The 16,160-nt window shown below is 43.3% G+C and overlaps 1 protein-coding gene across 1 annotated transcript; it reads left to right on the plus strand.

Moving 5' to 3' along the window:
- Positions 1 to 1,732: 1,732 nt before the first annotated feature.
- Positions 1,733 to 14,712, plus strand: THOC3 (THO complex 3). Its single transcript, XM_042453473.1, has 6 exons — positions 1,733 to 1,973; positions 4,140 to 4,296; positions 6,588 to 6,792; positions 8,829 to 8,990; positions 11,341 to 11,441; positions 13,921 to 14,712. The coding sequence occupies exons 1-6, from the start codon at positions 1,782 to 1,784 to the stop codon at positions 14,082 to 14,084; spliced, it is 981 nt and encodes a 326-aa protein (XP_042309407.1). The 5' UTR covers positions 1,733 to 1,781; the 3' UTR covers positions 14,085 to 14,712.
- Positions 14,713 to 16,160: the final 1,448 nt, after the last annotated feature.

Here is a 16,160-nt window from a genome sequence, read left to right on the forward strand (position 1 = left end):
GTGTAATGATTTTAATATTGGAGTGATATGGTCAGATCTAGATGTATCTGCGACCAATCTGGCTGCAGCATTTTGGATCAATTGAAGCTTCCGAACTTGGTACAAAGGTAGCCCCATGTAGAGCGCATTGCAGAAGTCTAGACGAGGGGTTACCAGTGCATGTACCACTGTTTCAAGGTCCCTCTTGGCCAGGTAGGGACACAGTTGGCGTATCTGAAGTTGGTACCATGCACTCCTGGCCACCGCCTCCACCTGAGATGATAGCTGTAGAGACGAGTCCAGGAGCACTCCCAAACTGCGAACCTCGTCCTTTTATGGGAAGTGTGACCCTGTCCAGGACTGGTTGACAAATCTCCATCCCTGGACCAGGGGTATCTATTGGAAGCACCTCTGTTTTCTCTGGATTCACTTTGAGTTTGCTTTCCCTCATCCAGCCCATTACTGACTCAAGACAGGCATTTAGAAGAGAGATGCCATCCTTAAGTCACTGCAGCAGTCGGAGACATAGAGAAATAAATTTGGGTGTCATCAGAGTACTGATAACACCGCGCCCCCTGTCTCCGAATGATCTCGCCCAGCAGCTTCATGTAAATGTTAAAAAGCATGGGGGACAATATGGCGCCCTGAGGGACGCCAGATGTCAGCTCTCTTTTATGCAAACAACTGTCCCCCAGCCTCACCGTCTGGAATCTGCCTGAGAGGTAGGAACGGAACCACTGGAGCACAGTGCCCCTGATACCTAGCTCCCTCAGGCGTTCCAGAAGGATACCAAGGTCAATGGTATCAAAGGTCGCTGACCAAGAGCACCAACAGGGTCACACTTCCCCTGTCGATGTGGAAATGGAGATCATCGACCAAGGCGACCATGGCAGTCTCAACTCCGTATCCCGCCCTGAAGCCAGTTTGAAATGGGTCTAGATAATTGGCTTCATCCAAGATAACCTGGAGTTGGAGGGCAACCGCTCCCTCGATTACCTTGCCCAAGAATGGTAGTAGGGAGACCGGTCTGTAGTTGTTTCTCATCAGGGGCTCCAGGGAAGGTTTTTTCAAAAGTGGTTTAACCACTGCTTGTTTAAGCTCAGATGGAAATATCCCCTCCCTGAGGGATGCATTGATTATAGATAATGGAGTAGCACTGTTGCTGCATCCCCTCCCTGGGTGGTCAGCCATGATGGGCAAGGACTGAGAGGGTGCTGCTCTCCTTCCACATCCAAAAAGCTTGTCCATTTCATCAGTATTTACAAACTCATTACTACATTACTATTATTGTTGTTCGTTATTATTGCATTACTGTTGTTATTGCATTACTATTATTGTCTATTTTGTGTTACTATTATTGTTGCTTGTTATTATTATTGTGTTACCATTATTATTATAGTATCGTTTGTTATTATTGTATTATTGCTGTTGCTTATTGTCGCTGTTCCTGAATTACTATCACTGTTGTTTATTATTGTGGCATTACTATGGTCGTTGTTATTGTCTGCCATTTTGCATTACTACTATGGCTGCTGTTGTCGCTGCCACTGATATTGTTGCTGCTGCTGCTGTTGTTGTTGTTGTCGTGTGACTACGACTGCTGTTTGTTATTACTGCAGCTGTTGTCGTTATTACTCTTAATCCCCTGCAGGGCTGGTGCAGCCTGAATGTTATCTCTGTGGGGGGAGGGGGGGGTTGAGGGGGGATGACGTAGCGGAAGTGCCTCTTTCCTGCCCCGGAAGCGGAAGCGGCAGCGGCGCGGCGGTGGGCGTGGCTGGGGCGCTGGTGGCGGGGCCTGGGCCATGGCCCTCTCCTCCTCCTCGGCGTACCTGCTGGCCATGCAGGAGCTGTTCCGGGCCAACACGCGGAGCAGGGAGTTCCCGGCGCACGGGGCCAAGGTCCACTCGGTGGCCTGGAGCTGCTGCGGGCGCCGCCTCGCCTCCGGCTCCTTCGACAAGACCGCCAGCGTCTTCGTCCTCGACAAGGACCGCCTGGTCAGTGACGCCGAGAGGCTTCCCCTGAGCCCTCCAGCCTCTGCCTCAAAGCCTCCTCCGAGGAAGGAGACCCCAAGGGACACCCAGTCTAGCCCCGTTCTGCCATGCAGGAACTCTCTGTGACAGATGGCCCTCCAGCCCCTCCCTGTTTCGAGGCCTCCAAGGAGAGGGAGAGTCTTCCACTGCAGATCTGCTAGATATCCCACCCTGGACGCTCCAGTGGCACAGACTGTGGCCTGTTACAGACTGCCAAAATAAAGCTGCTTTGGGTCTCTTTGGAGGGATGCTGTTTAAATGATGCCTGCATCCTAAGAATCCGGAAGCTGCACCAAAAGCTGCACTCCAGTGCTTAGGAATGGAGTGTGGCTTTGGCACGACCTCCGGACTCTTAGGACTCTTAGGACCCATGCATCATTTAAAGAGCATACCTCATTTTGAGATCCGAAGCAGCTTTATTTTGGCAGTCTGTAACAGGCCTGTGTTTCATGCCCAGCACAGAGTGACCAGGGACGCCCTCCTCACTGCCCAGGAGGAGAAGGCACTGCAAAAGGGAGGGCCTTCAAGTCAAATGGGGGAAGCTGGCTGAAGGAAAGCTAAAGGCACACTTGGGAGTTTATCGCATGGAGGGTGCAGAAGCAGGATCTTAAAAACTGGGTGTTGTTTGTAATGATGCAAAAATAATCCCAAGGGAAAGCTCCTCTGTACTTTTGGAATCCTCTGTACTTTTGGAGCTGGTTTTGACGACTTTGTGTTCAGGCTCTTTTTGCGTTATTTCTCTTTCACGCAAACGTCATCCGCAGGGTTTTTTCCAACTTTCTGCTCACCTTGTAAATGCAGGTTGCCTTCAGTTTAAGCTTAGTTTCTGCACAGGATTTGTCCCATGTGATAAACTCCATAGAAATGTAAATTCCTGCTGCTTAGTCAGGCTCAAAATGGAGGATGTTTGAGAATTCCTCCTGGACAGAAGGTTGAAAGGGAGGACGTGTCCTGGAAAAGGAGGACAATTGCTCACTCTGCTCTCAACCTTATTTAAAAAATACTGAAAGCCAGCGTAATCTAGTGGTTTGAGTGTTGGAGAGCAGGGTTCGAATTCTGGCTCAGCTGTGTAAAGCCACTAGGGGACCCTGGGCAAGCCACATTCTCTCAGCCTTTAGGTAAGGGAGACTCAGCCTGTACTGACAGCGTTCACCCTTTTAGTCTCAAAGGTGCTACAAGTTCCCTATCTGATGGCTGTGGAGGAGGCATGGGGCACTCACGCTTCTCACTGACTTGCCACCTTGTTACCTGAGGCTGACATAATGGCGACACAAGTAGCAGATTTGCCTCCTTCTCCCTGCTTGACTGCCCCACCATTAACAGAGAAATTTAGGAGTAACGTTCATTTACCCTGTGTGGGAAGCATCATGTGTATTGTTTCAGGTGCCATCTGCCAGTACTTTCCATGCTTGCCAAAGGTTCCTAAGGATAGTTGCTCGAACCATCTAATGCCTTTCATTTTGACCTATGCATGATTGACCTCAACTTCAATGAGTTTCCCAAGGCTTGATTTGTGATCTCAACAGAAAGGGGAGGGTGCATGGGTGCTTTGCAGAAGCCTGCCCAGAGATGCCCAAGCAGAACAAAGAATGCACAAATGCTTTTGCAAGTAATCAGTCCTTTGTGAACTCTGCAGAGGTAGAGAGAACGTCTGAAACATAGGAATGAAGTGCCAGAGTGGGTATGGGGAGCTGTGTAAGCTGTGAGTGAAGGGCAAAGGTATACTTTAAACAGAGGCAGAACATAAACAAGAGCCAAAGAGGGTTTGTAGGCTGAGGTGAGTGAGACCTGGAAGGAATGGACAGTGGTACTTTTTCATGCCTGATATAATCTGTCATGCACCCCAATGTCAGTGGTGAGCATGTCATTGGTGAGCTTTTATACTGAAAGACAGGATATAGATTTTAAAGTAAAGTAGTAATGCTTTCACCTTAAGTTTGGCAGTGCTCTTCTCAAAATTTGATATCTAAAGGAATCTTGAACCAGAAGTTGAAATTAGAATTGTATAATGGTGTCTAGGCAATGATTAAGTTTAGTTGCTGGCTTAATTGTAAGATGCAGAAGCATGTGTTCGTACACATGTTAGTATGTAATGATGGTTCATTTAAAAGCCTACTTTTTTTCTTCTAGGTGAAGGAGAATAATTACCGTGGCCATGGAGATAGTGTGGATCAGTTATGTTGGCACCCCAGTAACCCTGACTTATTTGTCACGGCGTCTGGAGACAAAACCATTCGTATATGGGATGTCCGCACGACTAAGTCCATTGTCACTGTAAACACCAAAGGTGAGTGATGTTAATAATAATTGAAGAATATATGTTTTTTGCAAATGTTTGATTATTTGGGGGTTGGGTATGCCTACTAGAAATGAGAAATTGCTCCTAAGAAGTATTCACTCTTTACTTATAATTTTTTCTTGTAGATTTTTCCTTTCCTTCAGACCTTTCTTACTAAAAGGGTGGTCTGAGCTCTAAATGTACTTGCCCTATTGCTCTGTTTTAAAAGCAGTAATTGGAACTCTTGGACTTGGGTCCAAAATGTCTGAAAAACTGTATCTCCCTATATGAGTCAGCCCAAACTGTAAAATCCTGGAAGGAGGGAAACCTGTCATTCCTACCAGAGTTACAGGTACATCTGGTAGAGGACACATGAGAGGGCCTCCTTGGTGACCCTCCCAGAGGAGGCTTGGTTGGCTCTCTCCCTGCCCTTCCATTAGGAGTCAAAGGCTTTTTATTTGGCTGGTTTTTTGTCTATTATATAGTTGTTGTGGAAGGGTTTTTTTAATGGGGTATATGAGGGTTACACTTTTATTCACATAGTTATGTTTTTAATTAGTGTTCTTCTAATAGGAAAGTTCATTTATTTTAAAAACCTTTTCAAAAGACCCATTTGTCAGATATGCAAAGGAATCTTGCACCACCTTTGAGACTAACTGAAAGACAGAAGCTGGCAGCATGAGCTTTTGTAGACTTGAGCCTACTTCCTCAGATGCATTTTTAGTTGTATTTTGTTTTAATTTGTTGTGCATCTTTGTCTCTAACTAAGCCATGAGAGATAAAGGTGGACCTCTTGATGAATTGTTGTTCAGAAATGTTCATTTTGAGATCAGAAGTGGAGTGCCATAAGCTCACATTTTCTCACACTTTTAAAATAATATTGCTATATCTGATGTCAGACTTTAAATACAGATATTCTTTTGTATAGATACTGGCTTGTCTGCCATATCTAAAATGCAATAGGTAATTTCTGGCAAATGATACTGTACATCACTTTAGGGGAAAAGCTGGTGTATGAGCCCCTGCTTTAGTGGGTGACTATATTAGGTCTTGTCATAACATTGCCAGGGTAGACACAGGAACATCGTTGGCATCTGGATCTGCTACATGTTGTGGTTCCTTTGTCCATATCAGTGACTAGTTTGTTATTGCAAGTCAGTAACCTTTTACAACTAGACATCTGTCTATTAACAAAGATGGGCTTACTCCCCAAGGTCTGTGAGAGGGAAGTGTTATTATCCAGAATGGGTTGTCTGCAGCCTCCCCTTTACTGGTTGAAATGGGGCCACAACCAACTTATGCCGCGGCATTGATCTGCCTCTGGAGAGCGCAAAAAGGAACTGTAAAAATCAGCTCCTTTTTGCAATCTCCAAAAGGCGCCATAGCTGCAGTGGCACAGCTTTATGACACCCCTTTGGTGCAGCACCAGAGAGGCGTCATGATGGCACATGCTGTGTTGACTGGCGCATGCCAAAATGGCATCCTGGGGTGAGATTAGGGCATCCAGCATGCGAATGCTGCGCCCTGACTCTGTATAGGGCCTAAATCACTGATGATATGTTGGTATTTTGTATCTTTACAGGTTTGGCATGTCTTAGATTTTTCCTGGATACTCTTTTGTAGGGCAGGTATTATAGTCTTATAAACACAGCCTCGTGAACATAAGGGGAGGCAAGATATTGGACTGAAGATTGTATCATTCCTTATCATTGGCTATCTTGTTTGGGAGTTGCAACTTCTGGGAGTTGAAGTCCAAGAACCTCTGGTGGGCCACATGTTGATTGTTTCTGGTTTAAGTCCTTGGGTTGTGAGTCTGTTTTTGAGGAGTAAACAGTTATCATTATATTGTAGGGCTTGGCTGTAAACAGTGGACTTTATTGTATAATGTACAGCCAACAAATATGGGTAGCCCCTCTGGAAACTGTTAAATAAGTACAGTGGACCCTTGTTATATACTGGGGTTTGGTTCCAAGACCCCCCGTGGGTAACAAAATCCGTGGATGCTCAAGTCCCATTAAATATAATGAAATAGCAAAATGGTGTCCCTTATAAAAAATGGAAAATCAGGGTTTGATATTTGAAATTTATACTTTTTAAAAACATTTTCAAACCGTGGATGCTTGAATCCGTGTATAAAAAATCCTTGTATAAGAAGGGCCAACTGTAATAGGATTGTGTTGCTGTGCTTTCTCACAGAAGCTATCTTTGATTCACAGATGCAGAAGTTTCTGTATTGTTTGCATTGCTTTCACTCAGGTAATAACATAGCCTGTTCAGTTTCCCCTCCATTTCCTTTACAGGGGAGAACATTAATATCTGTTGGAGCCCTGATGGTCAGACTATTGCAGTAGGAAACAAGGATGATGTTGTGACTTTCATTGATCCTAAGACACATCGGTCCAAAGCAGAAGAGCAGTTCAAATTTGAGGTGAATGAGATCTCTTGGAACAATGACAACAACATGTTTTTCCTCACCAATGGCAACGGTTGCATCAACATCCTCAGGTACCCTCAGCATGGCCTTTTTTAGGAAGGGCAGCAAGTGAGTTGCCTGTCTTGTCTTTTGGTGGTGGATGTGGGAAAGGGTTTACCTTTTGTTTTGACCTGCAATGTCTCTTAATCATGTATTGAGACTACAGCATTTTTCCTTGTTCTGTTTCCTCTGGTTTGGAGAGTACCTAGTGCTGCCAGATACTAATCTGTATTTTCAGGGCCTTTTGTTAGACTTTTGTTTTCCCATTTTCTGAGCTTTGCATTTAAGATAAATACTGTTCTGTGGAGTTTCTTGGGACGCAAGTACTGTATGCAATTGCAAGCACTACCTAAATATTTTTCCACTCCTTCATTCACTTCTGCAGGTTAGGTCACAGTGTATTATTTATTTCTTTACTTTGTTTATATGCTGACTTTCTTCCAGAGTGGGAGCTGTGAGCCTACCACAGGCAGAATCGCTATTCCCTGATCTGCCTTTCAACTGACCAGAAACCTCTCTGTTTTGTCTGGATTAAAGTTCAGTTTGTTTGCTCTCATCCAGTCCATTACTAACAACAGACATTGGTTCAATACCAATGTATTTTAATGTACAGATAGCATAAATTAAAATCCTTGTGTAGTTTTCTGGAGTCTCATCTTTGTGCTTTTAAAATAATAATCGGAAAATATGCCAATCAAAGTGAGTATGCATGATCAGTTAATGAGAGATGCTTAGGTGAATAATTACTGGCTCTGTCACACAAGGCCTTTAAAATGAACCTTTTCTTTTTATTTCATCTGTATATTACAGATGTTGTCAGGATGTAATCCTAGCATACCACACCTCTGTCTACTTTGGCTAGGTTTCTGAGATATGTAGTTCCATAATGCTTGAAGGGCCACATGATTCACATCTTTGGTTACCTACCATAGAGAGGAATATTGGAATGTGGAGACTGCAAGGAGTGGGGGTTGCACAAGTAACAAAAGGTTACTTGTTGCAAGATTTCCATGCTGGAGACTCACTTTTAGCAAATCCTGGTTCTAGGAAATTACAGAGACATCCCAATAATAATAATAATAATAGTAATTATTATTATTTATATTTTCCCACCTCTCCCGGGTGGATCGAGGCGGGATCACATCCTGATTTAAGAAACGATACAGAATAACACACAACAGTTCAATAAAATACATAACAATTAGCGATTGAAAACAGGATATCACAGGCAACATTGGAGTTCAGGGAGGTGGACTCGTGTCTTACCAAAAATCAGGTGGGTATGCTTGCCAGAAGAGCTCCATCTTAACTGCCTTCCTGAAGGTTTCCAGGGAGGCAGTAAGGCGGATCTCTTCTGGGAGACTATTCCACAATCTTGGAGCAGCTATCATAAAAGCTCTTTGGGAAGTTGAAACATATTTGGTTGTTGTTACTTCCAACAAGTTGTTCCCCGTCGTTCTAAGAGTGTGGGTCGGATTGTATAGGGAGAAGCGTTCCCATAAGTAACTTGGACCCAAGCTATGTAGGGCTTTAAAGGTAATTACCAAACACTTGTATTGCGCCCGGAAGCAGATTGGGAGCCAATGAAGATCTTTTAAGATTGGTGTTACATGGTCAAACCTTGAAGAACTGGTGACCACCAATCTGGCTGCCATGTTTTGCACTAGTTGAAGCTTCCAAACTTGGTTCAAAGGTAGCCCCATGTAGAGCGCATTGCAGAGGAACAAGTAAGAGACATATGAACTCCTCCTGATGCCATTGTTAGCCCTTGCTCACATTTTTTGGGCTAGTACATATTTGTTGGGCCTACAGCTTCCCTCCATATTTTTGACTCAAAACAACATAAATAGTGATGTGCCTAACCATTGTGATGGACTCTCCTTCATTGAAGGTTTTTAAACAGAAGTTGGATGACCATCTCTCAGAAATGCTTTTAGCTGTGTATTCCTGCATGGTGGGAGGTTGGACTGGGTGGTCCTTGGACTTTCCTTCCAACCATCTGAGTCTGGTTGAAAGGACTGCTCTCTGTCAATTTCTTTCCAACTTTATCCTTTTTCTTTTTGTATAGCTATCCAGAACTGAAACCTATCCAATCAATTAATGCCCACCCCTCAAACTGCATCTGTATCAAATTTGACCCAATGGGCAAGTATTTTGCTACAGGAAGTGCTGATGCACTGGTTAGCCTCTGGGATGTGGATGAGCTGGTGTGTGTCCGATGCTTCTCTAGGTAAGCTGTCTTGATCTTTGTTAGTTGCCCCTTTAAACACATGGGCTGTAGAGAGTTCTGTAGCAGTCTTCCCCTGCCACATACGTGTTGGACTGCAACTCTTATACCCCAGCAGTATGTGGCCAGTGGCTATGCTGGCTGGAGTTTATGGGCATTGTAGTCAAACACATTGGGTCTGTATGAAATAAAGCTGTTTTACTTAGGGGAATGTAGTGTAATGCATATGTGGTTGCCATGCCCCCTACCTGGCTTTCTTAGGGGCACCTTGAAGCCATCCCTTCAAGGTTGTCTTTTTGGCCCCTAGTTTCTGTGACCCAAAACAGATAGGCCAAAAGGACAGTGGTGGGCTGTGGCATGTGCCCAGCCCTGATTTGAGCTGCTGCTGCAGTCTTGAACCAGGCTGCCGAAAAGGAGTGGTTTTTACCTCTCCTTTTTGCTCCAGTTCTTTTCCAGTGATGTGGGTCTGGTGCAGTTTCCCGCCGTGTTCAGGGCATGCATCAGCTAAATGCTATGCCCCAAACGCAATGGAAAACTGCCTCATTAGGCCCATCTTTTTTGGGCCTGTGTTGATGTAGTCTGAGCCAGATGTATTTTCCAGAAGAGAGATGATAGAGTAATGGAGGATAGTTCTATGAAAATGTTAGTTTAGTTTGTTTCATTGACAAGGTAAGCAGGGTAATCATTGGTTTTCATCACATTTTCCATTTTAATTACTTATTTACTTTTTTGAACAATTAAGCATATCACAATAGCTAAAACATCCTGGTCAAGCTAAGCATAGTGTTTCTGGAATTTAGGAGCATAATCAGAAATCTTTCTTCCCACAGAAAGTACTTCGCTTAGCAGCAAATGTTTCTTTGGCACTTTCTTTGCAAGGATGCTGAACAAGGTCACTTACTAGAAAGCTTTTGTTCAGAATACTTTATGAAGAAGGATTTGTAATGTAAAAATAATATTTTACTTTTGTTATAGAAACACACATATTCATAACTGGAGGAAACTGCAGAGCTCATGTAAAATAAAATAGAGATAATCTGGTATGACCAACTGAACGACCAGTTTGGGCATTTAGAGAATTCCTAATAACAAATGCTGCTCATGACTTGTGCCATTTATAAAGCTTAAGTTTTAGAGGCAAGATACTTTCCTCATATTACTGTACTTGTTTTTCACTTAAAAAATAAAAAATGATTCAGTTTTAAGAGTTCAGCTGTGTAGATTTTGTTAGACCAGTTAAAAATAAAATTCTAATTTATCTTTTATTGTGTTGATTTTTTCAAAATAATTTTTTTTCTCTTAAGGCCATCAATTTCCATAATTCCTAAGTGGCTAAGGACTGGATACAAGTTCCATATTAGATAATCATTTGGAAGGGAGTTTGGATGTTATGTCTTTGTAGTAATTATATTATACATCCTAGAGTATATAATATTTTATAGAACCAGAAAAGGTAGAGAAAAGGGCAAAAGGCAGTCAAAATGATCAAGAAGTTAGAAAACCTTTTTCATGTGGCTGAGGCTTCTACCCCACCATTTTTTAAAATTCTTAAACACTATACAACTTACAATTAACATGTTTAAATATATCCATATTTATCCTTTTCGATTTTATCTTTTATACATCTATTCACATCAGACATGAATTATTTATAACTTATTAACACAACTCCATATACATTATATCTTCCCCCCCCCCCTTTTTTTTTCCCTCCCTCTTTAGTCTTCTGCTTCTCATGTTGGATTAAAAGTTCTTTACTGCAACCTTAATAGTTCTTCTTTCTCTGAAATCGATGGCTGAGGCTTTTTTAATTTAGAAAAGAGATTACTAAAATGAGCCATGACAGAGAGTAGTATGACTTTATTAATATAACCTATTTTATGTTTTTTATTATTTTATAAAAAACCATATCTGTAGTGTGAAGACTTAGTAGAGAAGGAAGGTTTCAATTAATATTAGAATTTAGGGTAAACCAGCAAAACATTGGCAGTAGATCCAGGAAACTCAGAAGGAAAATACTCTCTCAGAAAAAACAAACCAGAATTTGTTTACACAAGTTGTTGTAGTCTCTAGCTTTGGTAGTATTACAAAAGGAGTAGACAAATCCATGCAGGATAGATCTTAACAACTAGCTATGGTGGCTAAATGGAACATCCATTCCCAGTGGCACTATTTCTGCGTCTGAAATACCAGAAGCTAGCAAAACCAGAGTGGAATTGACCATTGACGTCATGCACTGCTTTAGTCAGATGCATCTTAATGGTGTCTTTTTGAAACAGGATGCTGGCTCCAGAGCTCTCATAATTAGCCATTTTCTTCTTTTGCCTCCTCTGTCCTTGCTTCCATCTTTTAGGCTTGATTGGCCCGTGAGGACATTGAGCTTCAGCCATGATGGGAAAATGCTGGCTTCAGCTTCAGAAGATCATTTCATTGATATTGCTGAGGTAGAAACAGGTAATTAGTGCTGTTCTCCCTCCCTGTCATGATGTTCATTTGAGCCACAGTGAGGAGAACCTCTGTGGAGCAGAATTACTTCTCAGTATATGGACAGTGTAAATATATATATTTCAGACACCTAAGGTTTCTTTTGGTGTAGCTCAAAACATTCTTAGCAGCTATGTACACTCGACCCTCCACATTTGCAGTTCTGACTTTTGAGGATTTGGTTATTCACAGATGTTATTAATATGTTTTCTCTGTAGGAATATCTAGGTCCTCCAGCATGACTCTGTGGTTAACTTTAATCAAAAGTCGCACTGAAGGATCTATAGAGATTCCTAGAGAGATCGCTCTACTAGGCATTTGTAGCTCCTCTGGCCAATTCTGTGGTCAGTGATTCTCTCTAGATTCCTAGAGGGGTGTTTGCTCAGATAAAAACATAGTGTTTTTATTATTTGTGGTTTTTTCACATTCACGGCGGTCTTGTGCCCATAACCCCAGTGAATGTGGAGAGACTAGTGTATATCTAGTTTGGGAGACTCCAGGCAGAAGATCTTGGGATGGCCTGCAGTGAGAATGCTAACCCATTTCAAACCTGCTTTCGAACGGGTTATGGGGTTGAGACGGCCATGATCGCCTTGGTCGATGATCTCCGTCTGGGCATGGACAGGGGAAGCGTGTCCCTGTTGGTGCTCTTGGACATCTCAGCGGCTTTCGATACCATAGACCATGGTATCCTTCTGGAGCGCCTAGTAGAGGTGGGTATCGGGGGCACTGCGCTCCAGTGGTTCTGATCCTACCTCTCTGGGAGGTTCCAGATGGTGCAGCTAGGAGACGTGTGCTCCGATAAGAGGGCCCTCACATCTGGGGTCCCTCAAGGAGCCATTCTGTCTCCCATGCTTTTCAACATTTACATGAAACCGCTGGGAGAGATCATCCAGAGACATGGGGTGCGGGGTTATCAGTACGCTGATGACACCCAAATAGTCTTCTCTATGTCTCCGACTGATGCAGTGACTGGGGATGGCATCTCTCTCGTGGCCTGCCTGGAGTCGGTAATGGGCTGGATGAGGGAAAACCGACTCAGTCTGAATCCAGAGAAAACGGAGGTGCTCGTGATAGGTTCCCCCGGCCTGGGGATGGTGGTGGTTCCACCTGTCCTGAATGGGATCACGCTTCCCGTGAAGGACTCGGTACGCAGTCTGGGGGTGCTCCTTGATTCGTCCCTCCACCTTACATCTCAGGTGGATGCGACGGTCAGGAGCACCTGTTATCAGCTCCGGCTGATTCGCCAGCTGCGCCCCTTCCTGGACTGGGGGCACCTTGAAACGGTAGTACATGCTCTGGTAACCTCTCGTTTGGACTTCTGCAATGCGCTCTACATGGGGCAGCCCTTGTACCATACCCGGAAGCTACAACTAGTGCAGAATATGGCAGCCAGGCTGGTTACTGGCATACCCAGAGCCAGCCACATAACACCAGTGCTTAAAGATCTGCACTGGCTGCCTATTCGCTTCCGGGTGCAATACAAGGTGCTGGTTATTACCTATAAAGCCCTAAATGGCTTGGGCCCAGGATACCTTGAGGACCGCCTCTCCCCATACAATCCGCCCCGCACTCTCAGAACATCTGGGCAGCAGTTATTGAGGGTTTCAGGGGCCAGGTTAGCCTCCACGTCTAGGAGAGCTTTCACCATCTCGGCCCCGACCCTCTGGAATTCTCTGCCTATTGAGCTCCGCTCGACCACTTCCCTGGCCCAGTTTAAAAAGGGACTTAAGACTTTTCTGTTCAAATCAGCATTCCCTGACACAGGCCCCAATTAGTTCTCCCCCCCCCCCCATGTCAGCAGTGGCAAGCTGGCTAGATTGTTTTAATGTAGATTGTTTTAATGTAGTTGTAAATTTTAATGTAATTGTAATGAATGCTTTTCTGTTGATGTTTTATAATGTTGTACACTGCCCTGATTATATAGAAGGGCGGTATAGAAATAATTTTTTATTTTATTATTATTATTATTTATTATTGCGATACTCAGAGCAACACAGCTTATAATACATCCCAGTGATAATGTCAGTTCATGCCAAATACTGATGCAAATAGTTCTTAAAACTTTTTCATCTTTTAAATTTGTTTTTAACTCATTAATATGTTTACTATGTTTTATCTTATTTAAATTATATTTATTGTTTTAAACTATTCCCCTTTTTGTTCTAATGTTAATTGTAAGCTGTCCTGAGATCTTCATATAGGGCGGAGTATAAATATTTTAATAGATAAATAAAATATATCATTAAACAGTACTTTTTAAAACCCATTCTTAGGGTGAGGGCTGTTGGTTTGTATTTTTATATAAAGTGAGTGTATGTTGCAAAATTTATTTTCAATGGGGCTCATTGAATTGCATTTTTGCACTAAGCTGGGCCAAGGAGAGAACGTTTGAGCTGCATGGTATGTTGTTTCTTGGGGAGGCTCTAATTGTTGCTTTACCTTTTAGGGGAGAAGTTATGGGAAGTTCAGTGTGAGTCCCCCACTTTCACTGTGGCCTGGCATCCCAAGCGTCCCCTGCTGGCCTTTGCCTGTGACGACAAAGATGGAAAGTATGACAGCAGCAGGGAAGCTGGCACTGTAAAGCTCTTTGGTCTTCCCAATGACTCATAACAGAAGTCTTCTGCAGACTGTACTTATGACATGGGATTCTGAGCCATGGCAGGACACTCACAAGCCACCTTGGTTTTGTACTGGGTTTGTTGCCCTTTCTAGAGGAGGAGCAGTACTGTGGCTTGGAGGTCCCCCCCCCCCCCCCAACAGACCTGCTTTTTGAAACTGTTGTAAATTTCCCAACCAGAAGGCACAAAGGCTGGCTGGCAAAATCCCTTTTCATTGTCTAGGCTGTTGACAGGTTGATGTTTCAAAAGGTGAGGGATGCAGCTGCTGATGCACTGGTATGTCTGTATGATGAACTTTCCATTGGGAATTCATTCCCTGTCCTCTAGTTAATCAGGGATGTAGCAGGCAAAGCCTCTTGCAAATCTAGGTTATTATGTCATTGCCATCCCCATGTGTCTTTGATTGAACATGAAAAGGCAGAGTTAGAAACCACCTTTGCCTTGAAGGAATGATTAACTCATCCATCCACTTGAATATAGTGTGTGAGTGTGTTACCTTCCTTTGGAACCTTTGAAAGGAGTTGGGAAGGGAATTGGGACTATTTTTTATATGAACCTGTTTTTATATCTTGGATAACCTTGTTCAACTCAATAAATAAACAGAACTTTTGTGTACTGTAGTTTTAAGAGAGCAGTGTACTGAGTTTATCTCGCAAGAATACCAAATGTGTGGGGAATGTATATGTTTTTATCTCTTTTCTGAGGAATAACATTATGAAACTGGAAGGTACAAAGAAAGCCAAACCTAATATGCATTTCCCATGTTGGTGGCTTCCTTGGAAATCTGACTGGCTACTGTGAATCAAGTTGCCACATTAAACAATCAAAGGTTTCTGTTTATAGCGGGGGATCTGCTGAAAGTTCAGCAGTTCTTACATATCCCAACATATTAATTATGCTGGGTATAGTGATGAGGATATGATTTCCAAAAAAACCACAAAAAAACAATTGAAGTATAAAAACGTTAGTGCCTTTATTTCTACCATTGGCCCGTTCCGCATGGGCGTAAAGTACGTCCCCAGGATGTACTAGGGTTAGGAAAGGGCGTGCTTTACGCATGCCCCTAACCCTAGTATGTCCTGGGGACGTACAAAATGGCGGTGCCCGTTCTACATGGGCGCCATCTTGACGTAATGGACCCTTAGCATCTGCACGTCACGTGTTGCTAATGACACCACGAGTGTGCTGTTGGCACCTTGCGTCGTCAGTGTGCCGCAACAAGAAGCGCCATTTTGGCGCTTCTTTTTTGCAGAGCTGGGGAGCCTCGCGGCTTGGCCGCTGGGGCTCCTTGGCGCCGCTAATTATGGCGGCGGCAGACCGCCACTTTTAGGAGGTTTGTAATGCGCCATTGTTCCCCATAAACTGTTATTATTTCAGTGCCATTTCCCATGGCTAAGGATTCTTTCTACTACTTGCATCATTCACAAATCATCCCACCCAGTTGGAGGCCATTTAGGAATTGGATTTCATGGCATGATGCATCCTGTTGGATCGGCTTGATTATATGCTGCTGATGTCAGTGAGCACAACTAAACTTCATGCAGAGTGTTTCCTAAACAGAGTGACCTTTTGGAAGAAATTCAAAAGCAGTGGAGTGTGCTGTAAAAATGTTCAGCAAACAGAGAGCTAAATATTGAGTCATAAATACTGAGCGCTTGTGGTTCAGTATCAATAATAATGCATTCCTGTGAGCAGAGATGAAAATCACAATCCTTTCAGATATCCTGAGTTTGGCTTGCAAACTTTTCCATCCATCCGTCCTTGCCACTCCCAGTGTACTTTGAGTTGTTTCTGTGACACTCAGACATGATTTTGATCAAATCCAGCCATGTTTCATAGAAATAAGAGAATATGATATATTGTAATATTGAACACAGTTGTCTTAAGTGCTGCTCTGATATAGGCAAAACAGCATCATCCACATACAGAATCAGCAGGCTTGGGAGAATTCTCAAGATGTGCAAAAATATCAAAGGAGGAAGGGATGATGGAAGAAAAGAAACATACTGTAAAAGAGAGAAGAAAATCCTCCAAACAATTTAAATGTAAACAGCCTAGTGCTAACAGC

The sequence above is a fragment of the Sceloporus undulatus genome, chromosome 2 (genome assembly GCF_019175285.1).
Source record: "Sceloporus undulatus isolate JIND9_A2432 ecotype Alabama chromosome 2, SceUnd_v1.1, whole genome shotgun sequence".
Classification (NCBI taxonomy): domain Eukaryota; kingdom Metazoa; phylum Chordata; class Lepidosauria; order Squamata; family Phrynosomatidae; genus Sceloporus; species Sceloporus undulatus.

Bases quoted from the DNA above. Each gene is read 5' to 3' on its own strand.
- THOC3 (XM_042453473.1), top strand. From the start codon at position 1,782: ATGGCCCTCTCCTCCTCCTCGGCGTACCTGCTGGCCATGCAGGAGCTG. The intron at 4,297-6,587 runs GTGAGTGATGTT...TTTCCTTTACAG, and splicing joins TGTCACTGTAAACACCAAAG to GGGAGAACATTAATATCTGT. The intron at 8,991-11,340 runs GTAAGCTGTCTT...TCCATCTTTTAG, and splicing joins TGTGTCCGATGCTTCTCTAG to GCTTGATTGGCCCGTGAGGA.